General features: G+C 33.5%; 1 protein-coding gene across 28 annotated transcripts in view; it reads left to right on the top strand.

The window, feature by feature from the left end:
• The window catches only part of MYCBP2 (MYC binding protein 2), a 275,983-nt gene that overhangs the window by 84,720 nt on the left and 177,918 nt on the right, over nt 1-13,345 (top strand). For 27 of the 28 annotated variants that reach the window (XM_063650974.1, XM_054446938.2, XM_054446937.2 and 24 more), the window contains exon 18: nt 8,624-8,731. The exons of the other annotated variant lie outside the window; for it this stretch is intronic. In XM_063650974.1, coding sequence (XP_063507044.1) covers nt 8,624-8,731 — 108 coding nt within the window. The remainder of the gene's footprint in view (nt 1-8,623; nt 8,732-13,345) is intronic. 28 annotated transcript variants of the gene reach the window in all.

Raw genomic sequence — 13,345 nt, 5'->3', positions numbered from 1 at the left:
ACATTTAATTATTCACATTTAATTACTTGCCTAATGCTGTGTATCTTGTTACTCTTTTTCTCTTCCCTCTAAAAAAGCTATTCTTCTCTAGGTATAGAATATTTGTGCATATAGGAAATAAAGGAACATTGAATTGTGCATTGATAACTTGACATAACTTGATGATTGCAGAATATTCTTTTGCCATTTATTTTTAAATTTGACATAAACCTGTGAAACATAATTGTAAACACTAACCCTTTAAAGTTAAAAAAAAATCCTCCACTAGCTAAATATTTAAAGAAATTACGTTGTTGTATCTGACTTTCCAAAGATAGATTGAGGTTCTAGGCACTTAGTGTATATTTTGTGACAAATAGGTTTCATCTGCAGTCCTAAATATATAGAACATCAGTAGAAACACTTTGTTCAGATTATTGGTTACATAAATTTTTTGGTAGAACTCTTTCTTAGATCACCCTCCTTCATGTTTGTTAAAACAATATATAGTGAATATCTTTTCTTGATGAGTGGAATCTTCAGTATGAACTTCAATTATGGCAGTCCTTGCTTTCCATGGCACTGAAATGAACAGAAATGTGTGCACATTGGAACCATGTCCTCCCCTTTCACAGTCACCACGGTTACCTAGAATCATGCGAAAGGAGGACAGAGTTCCCATATGCCTGTGTTTCAGTTAACACAGCACTATGCAAAGTGGTGCCTGCTTGTATGTTTTGTTTGTTTATTTATTTATTTATTTATTTTGAGATGGAGTCTCACTCTGTTGCCCAGGCTGGAGTGCAACGGCACAATCTTGGCTCACTGCAACCTCTCCCTCCCAGGTTCAAGCGATTCTCCTACATCAGCCTCTTGAGTAGCTGGGACTACAGGTGCCCGCCACCACACCTGGCTAATTTTTGTATTTTTAGTAGAGGCAAGGTTTCACCATGTTGACCAGGCTGGTTTCGAACTCCTGACCTCAAATGATCCACCTACCTCAGCCTCCTAAAGTGTTGGGATTACAGGTGTGAGGCACTGCGCCCAACCTATTTTATTTTAAGTGAATATTTTTGCATTTGGACAAGAATTCTAACTACATATTCATTTTTTAAAAAATCAAACTTCAGAGTCATTCAGTGACTTTGGAAATCCTTATACTGTATTAAGTAATTAAAAAACTATTCTGATATGACACTTTTATGATTTTATCTTTATATTATTCTTAGCACTCCATTAAGCAATTTTTATTTAAAAACAAATTTTTATAAGAAAACAAAATTAGATGAATATGATATACTTACACTCCCATAGAGATAAAACAAGAAAGATAAATGCCAAAATATTAACAATGCTTTTTCCTGACAGGTGAGTTTATAGATGATTTTTTATTTTCTTCTTTACAATTTGTTTCCTAAATATTCTTCAATAAGCATATTAGTGTATAAATAGAGTAAAAGTTATGTTTTACAACTGAAGCCATTTAAAAAAAATACTGATTAGGTTTAAGGCATCTATACTTTGCCTACCTTTGCTTTTTAAAAAATATTTTTATTTTAATTGGATGGAGGACTCTCTTTCAGGTGCTGTGCTTTTCATTACTTTCTGGCCATGGTTCTCAAGGTGGTCTCAAAGGGACCAGCATCACTTGGGCACTTGTTAGAAGTACCAGTTCTCAGGCCCCACTTCAGATCTCTACTGAACCAAAAACTGAGGGAGTACAGCCAGTAAACTGTGCTTTAATAGTGTTCCAAGTGATTCTGATGGTCCCAAAGTGTGAGACTTAGTGCGCTAGGTCAGTTGTTTGCACTTTGCCGTTTGATCCAATGACCTTCTGCATCAGAATCACCTGGGCCTAACGAATCAGAATTTATGGGTCGAGGGCCTTGGAAATAGATCTGAGTCACTTGCACAGTGTTCTAAGGTTCTTCTCTGGCACTGTGCTAGAAAAGATTGTATTGGCTTTGCTCCCATGAGGAATAGGAACATCAAATAAAATGTTAGTGTTCCGGCTGCCATACATACAGGTCTTTTATTTCTTTGGCCTGTTGATACTTTTTAGAAACTAAAAATTTAGTAGTATGTTAGTAATTATACTTACTAGTAATTGGCTTTTACCTGTGTTAACATTTTAGAATTTAAGAATTAGATTATATTAGATTATTTTACTTGACTTTTCTGTCTCATCTTATTTACCAAGTCTGAACTAAGTTTTTCATAGTTGATCAGAACTCTGGGCTCTAGTTCTTTTTTTTTGAGTCACAGTCTCACTCTGTTGCCCAGGCTGGAGTGCAGTGGTGCGATCTCGGCTCACTGTAACCTCCGCCTCTCGGTTTCAAGCGATTCTCCTGCCTCAGCCTCCTGAGTAGCTGGGATTATAGGCATGCACCACCACACCTGGCTAATTTTGCATTTTTAGTAGAGATGGGGTTTCACTATGTTGGCCAGGCTGGTCTCAAACTTCTGACCTCAGGTGATCAGCCTCTCAAAGTGCTGGGAGTACAGGTGTGAGCCACTGTGCTTGGCCTGGGCCCTAGTTCTACTAAAGCCTTGCTCAGACAGCTTCAGGCCTATTAACATAATTTAGTTACTGTTTTATGACACCAGGTCTCCTATAATGGAATGTGTTATTGAAACCCAAGAAAGCAATGATATTACTGCTTTTTCATAAATTTTGAACTTTTTAATTTTAAATCTTTGTGTTAGTATTCTAGTTAATTTTGTAAATTTATCTTTTTAGGTATTAATAGTATTCATTTATAGATTTTAGTTCAATGGTTTGTGATAATTTGTCTTTTTTAGATTATATTGGGTTGATTGATGTATTAATTTAACTGTGTAAGTGAAGTGCTTATTCAGTGAAATTCTTAAGTAGGGCTCTTGAAGTCAGTCATCAGAAGAACTAGTGGATAATCATATCAATGATTTTATCTTTATATTCCTCTTCAGCACTCTGTTTCGTAAGGAAAATTAAACTACAATAATGTTAGCTTTTTCTTCTTTCTTCTAAGTATCCAAGTTTCATAATTGTGAGCTGTGGATGGGCTAAACCCATGTCCTGGCTTAACGTGGGAGAGTCCCATTTTATAGGTGTCCAGGCATATTTCTTAGTAGTGCCCTTTTTTATTCTCATTAGAGTCTCATTTGGGTAGTAAATTATATGGTTAGCCTCACTATAGAGTATGGTGGTTGAGAGCATCTGTTCTGAAGTTATTAGACTTGGGATCAAATCCCGGCTTCTCAAGTTTTGCCATCTGTATATGACCTTGGAAATTTAATCACCCTGAACATCAGTTTTCTTACCTTCAAAATGGGGATAACTTTACCTACCTACCTAAGGATGTTTATGAGGATTAAGGGATATGGGTGAAAGTGCCTAGCATGTACTAATCCCTAAATAAATGCTTGCTGATGATTGTGGTGGTGGTGGGAGGCTATTTAGTAGTCTATACTTTTCTTTGAGCTTGATTCTCTTTCAGCTCTGGCCTTGATGACTTAATTGCTTTTCTTACAACATTGGGATGCTAATCACAAAACTTTATTATTGGGAAAAATCCACAATAGCTTTTCTAGAATAAAACATTCAGTTTTCATAGGAAAAAATTAGTTACAAATTAGAAACAAATTTATTAAAGCCTCTTATTTCAAAGTGATTGAGTTTTTTTTTTTTGAGACGGAGTCTGGCTCTCTCGCCCAGGCTGGAGTGCAGTGGCGCTATCTCGGCTCACTGCAAGCTCCACCTCCCGGGTTCACGCCATTCTCCTGCCTCAGCCTCCCGAGTAGCTGGGACTGCAGGCGTCCACCACCACACCCGGCTAATTTTTTGTATTTTTACTAGAGACGGGGTTTCACTGGGTTAGCCAGGATAGCCTCAATCTCCTGACCTTGTGATCCGCCTTCCTCGGCCTCCCAAAGTGCTGGGATTACAGGCGTGAGCCACCGCGCCCGGCATGTTGCTATTACTTTTTAAGCCCTTAAAACCATTATGGTTTTCTTGATTTGATGCATCAAATCCAATGTTAGCTGATATTCCAGTGACACATAAAAGTCTCTTTTTAAATTAAAGTATTATATGAAGAATTTAGAGAGTATAAGTAAGAAAAAATAGATCAGCATAACCCTTTATACAAAGAGAACCATTAGTAGAATTTTGGTGTAACTTCTCACACTTTTTTACTTATTTCATATAATTTCATACTGTGATAGATATTGGTGTCCTGTTTGTATTCTCTTTAATATTATATCATGAAAATTTTTTTGTGCTTTATTGCAAATGCCATATTAAAGTAATATAGGAACTTAGGTCAAGGTTTTGCATAAACCTATTCCTTAATTCAATTATTATTTTTATTTCATTGTCATCTTCTAATCAAGTTTTACTTATTTCTAGTTACATCATTGACTGAATTTTGTTTTATATTTTTGCTTAGTGTTATAATACATGTATTTTTATGTTTTGCTAGTATTGTACCCCCACCTTCCCATTTCCATCCCCCCACAAAGTAAATGTTAATAGTCTAATATCTTACTCTATTAAAATATAATCATGTACAGAGACTTACACATATGTGAAAGTGTAGACATGTTTATTTACAAAAGTAGTATTATGTATATACATTTGCAACATCTTTTTCTCATTTTACAATACAAGAAGAACACACTCTAGGTCAGTAAATGTGGATCTACCACATTCTATACAGTAACTACCTAATATCATAATATGGCTATACCATAGTTTATGTGACCATTATTTATTGATGGGCATTCAGGTTATTGTAGGTTTTTGTGGGTTTTACTGTAATAAATATTCTTAAACTTAGAGCTACATATTAGTGTTTGTATAGTAGAGCTTTCCCAAAATAGAATGTGTGGGGCAGAGAGTATATATCTGTCTTAAATTTTAACGCATAATTCACATTGTTTTAAAAATGTTATAGGAATTTATTTATACTCCCTAGACTAATGTATAAGAGTAGTGTTTTCCTCTAGCATCACCTGTATTCATGATTCTTTTATTTATTTATTTATTTTTTGTAGAGGCAGGGTCTTGCTATGTTGCCCAGGCTGGCCTCAAACAACTGGGCCCAAGTGATCCTCCTGCCTCAGCCTCCCGAGTAGCTAGGACTGTACAGGCATGTGCCACCACACCTGGGTTTAGTTATTCTTTTTAATTCTTGGAAAACAGTGGTGAACAATGTTATCTCATTGTTAATTTAAATAACACAAAATCATATTCTGTGTAAAATTATTTCATAAATCTCATTTTAATGGCTGCATATTATTCCATTGAGTAGATGTATTATAGTTTTTAATTAATTACTTTCATTTGGGTATTTTTAAAATGTTTGCTATAATGAATAAAGTTGTAGTAAACACCTTTGAGGTGAAATCCTTTAAAAATATTTTAGAGTTTTCTTTAGGATAGATTCCTAGGGTGCAGTTACTAGGTCAAAGAATAATAATTTTTATGATCTTGAAATATATCACCAAGGGCTTTCTGAAAGGCTTGTACTATTTAACACTGCTACTTATTCCATGCTTTTTCTGCCTACCTGCCTACAGATGAACTCTGAATTACCCATTGTCTACACATGAGTGTAGCTTCTATCTAAACCTGGTTATCTCATACCCCTATTTTATTCACTCCTCTCCCAATTAAAGAAATAAATCACCAAGTTCTATTTATTCAGCCTTCTTAATTCTTTAATAGCTTTTTAATATCTACTTTTCAGAATCTTACTGTTTCCTTAGCTGAGGCCGCTTCTTTTCTTTGCCTATCTGACAGCAAAAAGCCTTTTAACTGGCCTTACCTCCAGTCTTATCTTCTAAGCCATTAGCCACCTTCTTTCCAGAATATTCATTCTGCAATACAGATCAGATCAGTAACACTTCTTGGTTTAAAACCAAAAGGGCTATTCATAGTCCTTAGGATGAAGGATATACTTTTATCTCTACAGCCTCATCTCTCTATATTCTCATTTCTTTTCCCTTGCCCCTCTTTTTTTCCCCTAACTCTTAACCTTTATGCTACTTGCTACTTCCTTTATTTGACCTCATCTTATGTGGTGGTTTCTTTTATCTCTACACTGTCTACCTTCCCACCTTAAAGTTTTGTTAGCTCCTCCTCCAGTTTGTGTGCCTCCTTTTGTTGTAGCATACTGTCGTAATTTCTTGTTTAGTTGTGTGTAAACCCTCCCTCCCCTCATTAGAATGTGAGCTTCTTGAAGCAGAGATTGTATCTTATTTATCAAGGTTCCCAGAACTTCACATGGTACCTGTTAGTACCATGATTTGTAGTATGTCTTTGTTAACTAATTGAAAGCAGGTTAGGGACTTATCATCTCCAGAATGAAGTTTTATGGTATAAAAAGGTTTTAATTATCTGTTTTTTTGCATACCTCTCCAAGGAAATTTCCCAAGACTTTAGCTCCATCACATATACTCTGTTAAAGTCAGCTGCATGTATTTTTAATGACTATACAATATTGTTTAACATCTTTATGCTTTTATAAAATCCTAATTTATATCCTATTCCTTTTAACTGGAATGACCTCTCTTCCTTTCCTTTTCTCTTGTTAAACTTTTTGTCATCCTTTGAAACCTTGCTGATTGTCCTGAGTTTATTTAATATCTTTTCATCCTTCAGGACATAATGTGTATAGATTTCTTTTATAGTATTTATTGTAATATTTCATAGTTTGTGTTTTTATTTCTGTTTTTTTCCTAGTGGACTGAATTCCAGTGAGACCTGTATCTTTGTCATTATATTCATTTCACCTAGTGTCTGCTAAATAAAAGATAATCAGAAAATTTGGTGAATAAATTAGTGACTCAACTGTATTTAAAGAAACATTATTTTAGCCCATGGGATACAATAGTATTTTAGAGCCCAATTGCTTTAATTTTTAGACATGATTGCCCCCGGGCCTTCTTGATTTATAAATCAGAATATTCTAAAAAGATTGAATTTAGCAAGACATTGAATGGGTGTGGGTGTAATGTATTTTCATGGGAAGAAACAATATTGTAGGCAGACCATAGAAATCAGAAAATGGTAATATAACAATATTATTACCTTAATATCTATAACTTTTTTATATAGTTGGAAAATACTTTTTATAGTAATTTATATATCTGCTTTGTAACAATTGAGAAATAATGCATGTTAAGAAAATAAGGCATTTTGTTCATATTTGTTCATATTTGAAATATCAATTTTATTACATTTTAGAAATGGAACTCAGTTTACATAACCTTAGCCTGAGAAAATAATTGGTACTGCATTACTGAGAAATAACTTATTCTTCTCTTAACATTAAATTAGCATGTTTCTATCTGTGATAGTAATAGAATATGTTATTCATGGTTTTTCATACAATTTGAGGTATTTGCATTTTTGTTTATATATAGAAACATAATTGAAATATGGTTCCTTTACCCACTTGTACGTTTAATGAAGGGTACTTTGGTATTTAATTTGACATTTATGAAATTTTATTAGAGGGCAATAGCTCAGTTTGTCCCATCATTAGAAAAATTAAACTGAAGATCAATAGAGAATCATGAAAAAACTTGTTTTAAATAAAAATGTTCGGTGCTTATATAGTGTCATAATTCCTGTTTCAGTTAATGGTAACCTGTCAAATTTAGAGTGTTTTCAAATTTGAAGACATTTTTGATGTTGTTAAAACTCAAGGAAACTATAGTTCTGCTGTATAAGAAAAAACCTAAAATTTTAAGTTATAACTTAAATTTATTTTTCTTTTCAAGGTAAATAAATGTTAATGGGATAATGATTTATTTTATTTTATTAAAATAAATTTGGCTGTATATTTTTTCCTTAAATACCATATAAATGGAAAGAACTATAATCTGTGTGGGTGTGTATTTGTATATGTGTATATATATGTACATAGTGGCACTTTAGAAGAAATGATTTAATGAAAGATGGTTCCAAAATGTTATTTGGGTTGGGTGCCCCCTTTACCATCAATATAAAGCCCAGGCTCCTTTCTCTCTCTCTCCCTCTCTCTCTCTCTCTCTCTCTGTGTGTATACATATATCTATATGCAGAATATAGACATTTTTGTTTTGTTTTTGATCATCTGGTTTTCTTAACCTCTATTTATGATGTGTGGTAAACTTGGTAACATTTTTATTTTGGTTTTGTAGCAAGATTAATACAAATATTAAACCTGGAAGACCTTGTTATAACTTAATGGTTAATTTAAAAATTAGTTTTTTTGTTTCAATGGAAAAGATATTTGTCGTCAAAGAATACATGGTTTACTGACTTTGAATATATATGATATTAAAAAAGTATTTGTAAGATAATTTGATTGATTTAAATTGAACTTCTTGGTTATCTATTTGAGACTATTAGTAACTACGCAATAATTTTATAAGTATACAAGACTGGATTTGTACTTTATAAATTATATTGAAGATATTAACTTTTATGTGAAATGGTGAGTAGGTTATGGGTGGGGATGATGGGGTGGAGTGGGGAAATTGGAAGAAAAGTATAATGTCCAAAACCGTTAAGAATAAATTTTTATGCTTTTTAGTTTGAATTATTTTTTGTTCATTATAGTGTTTTCATTTTGTGAGTTTTTCTATGCACATACAAAATGTTTCTCCTCAGGCCCCCTTGTATTTGCTGGTCCTATTTTTATGAACCATCGAGAACAGGCTCTAGCCAGACTCAGATCCCATCCAGCACAGCTAAAGCATAAACGGGACAAGCACAAAGGTATTTGGTCTTCCTTATCACCTAGGTGGGATACTTTCCCACTTTCTTCCACTCATTTGAATTTTGTCTCTGGGAAAATGCACAAACCTGATTCTTCTACTTTGCTTCTGTCATGATGTAGCCTGAGGAGAAAGAACATGCTGAAAGTGATACCGTTTGTCAGTGACTGTCATGCTTCTTGTTTCTTTTTTTGTTGTCGTTAGCTTTCATAAAGGATATATTTTACAGTATATCTTTTCCTTGTCCGTTTCTTTTCAAATTTCAAAAAGTTAAGGGAAGGTGGAAAAAATAATTATTGCTTTCTATCTTACATCCTTTATTATTTGCTCTTTAATGACTGTGATCTGGCCTTTTACAATTCTTTTTTGAATGCTGTTTATATGCTTTAGGATGAACAATATTACTAAATTCGGTATATTAAATGATGATAATAAGACTGCCATTATACTTTTCCACTGTTTATTAATTAAGTTTATATATACAACAAATGAATATACAAATATTTGATGGTTGTGGGTTAAGTAGATATAAGTGCAAGCAAAGCACGAATCATGAAGACTTTCTCTAGTCTCTGGTGATGGTCGGAGGGCTATCCTAGTCTGTGAGGAAGTAGGAATCTAGCTTGGTGTTGTCCTTTGAGACCTCAGAGTTCTGGGTTAATTAAATATATTCTTAAAGCATGCTTATTTTCTTGTAAACCACAAATTATGGGTCAGCTAAGATCAGAAAAGCATTTAATACAAGGAATTTATAAATTTATATAAAATTTTTGCCTTGTATCCTGGCCTTTGAACCAGTGCTCTTCCTTAGCTAGCACAACTTAAATGCCTAAGATAGATCCTGCAAAATAGAGTAGGAAGTTTTAAAAACATGCTTTCCATGTAGACAAATTAACCTAATTAATGTTTGGATCCTTTTCTTTTTTTTGCTGCAAAATTGTCATAGTCTAATTTAAAAAAATTTCATAGGCAGTACAGTATAATCAACTTTATTTTTATTTGCCTCTTTCAGTCTGTCAGTTTGCCACTCAAAACAAAAACATAAACAAAATAGACAAAACTCATCTTTAGTAAAGGTGTAAATAGAGCACAACTTAAGATATACTCTGCAGAAATAAAAATAGTGTTTTAAATCTAATGCAATTAACCACAGTAAAATTTGTGATTAGTTTATTTACTGAGTGCTCTAACAATGCCATAAATATTTAAGGAATTTTCAACCTAAGACAGCTGATTCCAAAAAGAGAAGATACATATATAAGGAATAATATTTGGGGTATGCAATGAAATTGTTATTGCCAGAATGTGTGATCTCTTATGATTTCTACTATGTCACAATTAGAACAGATTTTTTCAGTTTCTTTCTTCCCCCAAATATATGAAAGTGAAGTTTTCCCAATAGTTTAACTGAGGTTAAATATTCACATTTCATGAAACAGTTTAAAACCTTTTCAGCTCCATGTTAGTATCTCATGGACAAGTATCTTTATTTACCCTTTCCAGATTTTTGAATGAAACATTAAATGAAGACCAAGGTTACATATTTAAAGCAGACTTTTCCCAATGTCACATAATGATTGGCTATAGAAATTATTCAGTGAGGCTGGACACAGTGGCACACGCCTGTAATTGCAGCACTTTGGAAGGCTGAGGGGGTGGATCACTTGAGGTCAGGAGTTCGAGGCCAGCCTGGCTAACATGGCGAAACCCCATCTCTACTAAAAATACAAATAATAATAATAACAATCATAAGCCCAGTGTGGTGGCACATGCCTGTAATCCCAGCTACTCAGGAACCTGAGGCACGAGAACAATACTTGAGCCTGGGAGGCAGAGGTTGCAGTGAAAAAAAACAAATTATTCAATGATAGCTAGTCTTCAAGTTTGTTTGTCATGGGGTTACTTTATAACAAGTTTCTTTGTATACTTGTAACCACTCTGTAAGGACCTACTTTGTAATATCACAGTGTAGGACCAGTTTTATTGGATTTTAGGGTTTTATAGAGTGAGATAGTTTTATCTTTTTACTCCCCAAATACATTTACAATGCAAGTAATAATTTATCAGTTGGTACCCTATTTTTTTGTGAAGAGTATTAATTTACTGCTCACTAATTTCCCTCCAGCCACTAACCATTTACACTCACTGTCTTGTCATTTAATTGTCTCTCCATTCACTGCTTTTACTTTTACGACATGTTGAACATCCCTAATTTGAAAATTCGAAATGCTCCAAGATCTGTAACTTTTTGAGCACCAACATGAAGCCCCCAAGTGGGAAATTCCACACCTGACCTCCTGTAACAGGTTGCAGTCCCAGCACACAACTTACTCTGTCCTTAAGTGAAAGCAATCCTCTCAGCCGTCTTCAGCTGTGATAAAGCTTTTCCATGCACAGCATGATGGTGACACCAATCACAGTTTGTCTACATGGGTGGCTGGGTGGCTGAGGTACCTTTGCTTTCTGATAGTGCAGGGATACAAATTTTCATGTACCAAATTATTTAAAATATTGCATAAAATTATTTTTCGGCTATGTGAGTAATGTGTATATGAAATATCAATGAATTTCATGTTTAGACTTGGGTCCCATCCCCAAGATATCTCATTATGTATATGCAAATATTCCAAAATTTGAACAAAATCCAAAATCCAAAACACTTCTGGTCCCAAGCATTTCAAATAAGGGATGCTCAACCTGTACATATTTTCATAGTCTTTTAATAAATATTTTTTCTGCATATATTTTTCTCTTCACCTTACCCAGTTTATCTTCTAGTTTATCTACTGAGAAGTTTATGGTATTGATTGCTGTGTTCTATCCTACATTTAATTATGTTGGTACAAATTATAGGATGGTAATAGTTAAAATTTTTTAGACTGTGACTTTTTTGTGAGGGTGTATGGAGAGTAAGAACTGTGGATTCATTGTTAACAGGACTAAGTTCTAAGATGGAAAGTTGGAGAACTTCTGGGTGATTGGAGAAAATTCAGAGAAGGTCAGAATTCATCCTGTGCAGGCAGATATTGACTAAAGGCAAAATAGAGTATATAGACTGAATCAATAAGTAAAATTTCTTATAAAATACAGTAAATTATTCTAAAATGTGCCCATAAACTGTATTTGAAGCAGAATTAACATTTGTTTCAGCTATTCAGTACCTTACACAGAAAAATGTGTTAATAGTGTACATAGGAACATCTGAATTGTTTTAGAGATAGTTCTAAGATCTATTTTAAAATGACTGATTTGAAAATTGAAGGCACACTGATAAACATCTGAGTCTATTTTACACTTACTTTCTGTTTGGAAATGGTACAGTGTGATGAAAATATTATAGCCTTTGGAATTAGGCTTCAATTTTATTTCTGAATTTGTCATTTACTAGAACTACATGGCTGTGCAAAATGTCTTAATCTCTTTGGCTTCAGTTTTCTTATTTTAAAAAGAATAGTAATTCTTAACTGATTGTGTTGCTATGAAGATTAAAATATATGTGTGTAATCTTTGCACACCCACATATGTAGTCTTTGCATATATAAATCCTCCATGAATACTAGCTTTAATATTTTGAATTGAATTATTTGTTTTCTCTTTCAGAATTATCTTAAAGGTACAATATTTGAGATTTATTAAATGCATAGTTTATTTTTACAAAGGATTTAAGGTTTCAACCATTTGGTGGTGGTAAAATGCATGAGCCTTATTTATGATCAAACTCTAAATTTGTTCTACCATTTATGATTTTGGGCTGGTTACTTAACCCCTTAACCCTTCAAGCTTTAGGTTTTTCATCTGTAAGATGGACAAAGAATACCTATATTATCAGATTGCTTTATTCATTAAAGAAAGCAACAATAGTAAATGTTGATTGAGCACTTTTCATATTTTGTTTAATTCTCATAGCAACCTGATGAGTTATATATCATTGTTGCTATATTATAGATAGGAAAGCTAGGACCAGAAGGTCCAATGTCCAATTGTCATACATCTAGCAAGCGGTAGAGCCCAGATTCCAGTCCAAGTTCTTAAGTTCCAGTACTCCCAAGCACTCATCCACTGTGGTATTTAATTGTTTACAGTGTTCAGTTAGCACACAGCAAGTGCTTAGTAAATTGCAACTACTTTTGTCCTTGGTGATTTGTTTTAATGATTTTGCTCAAAGTACTCACTGTGTTCTGTGGTAGTTTCTGTTATATGCATGACTGTAGGATTACCCTCCAAAAGTATAGATTTTAGTAAAAATTAAAATTAGAAGTTAAGGGTCCCTTAGATACTGAACCCTCTTTTTCTCTGTGTATCCAAATATGTGTATATAATTATATATAATGTGTACATACATATAATATTTTAGTTACATAGTTGCCAAGGCTTTGTAGCTACTGTAGTTTCAGTGTTACATGGTAGACACACACACACACACGCACACACAGACACACACACACACACACACACACCATATTCATCTTAGGGAAAATACAGATGTGCTCATACTTAAATGGCCAATTATAAGATTATTCACATCTGTCAATTTTTTATTGACAATGTTTAATTTTTTATATAGATCTCAGCTTTGGTCTTATTGCTGCTTATTAACACTTTACTGAATAATGAG

Source organism: Pongo pygmaeus, chromosome 14 (genome assembly GCF_028885625.2).
Source record: "Pongo pygmaeus isolate AG05252 chromosome 14, NHGRI_mPonPyg2-v2.0_pri, whole genome shotgun sequence".
In the NCBI taxonomy this organism is placed as follows: Eukaryota; Metazoa; Chordata; class Mammalia; order Primates; family Hominidae; genus Pongo; species Pongo pygmaeus.
The sequence above is the reverse complement of the archived record's forward strand: the minus strand, read 5'-3'. Positions and strand labels throughout refer to the sequence as shown.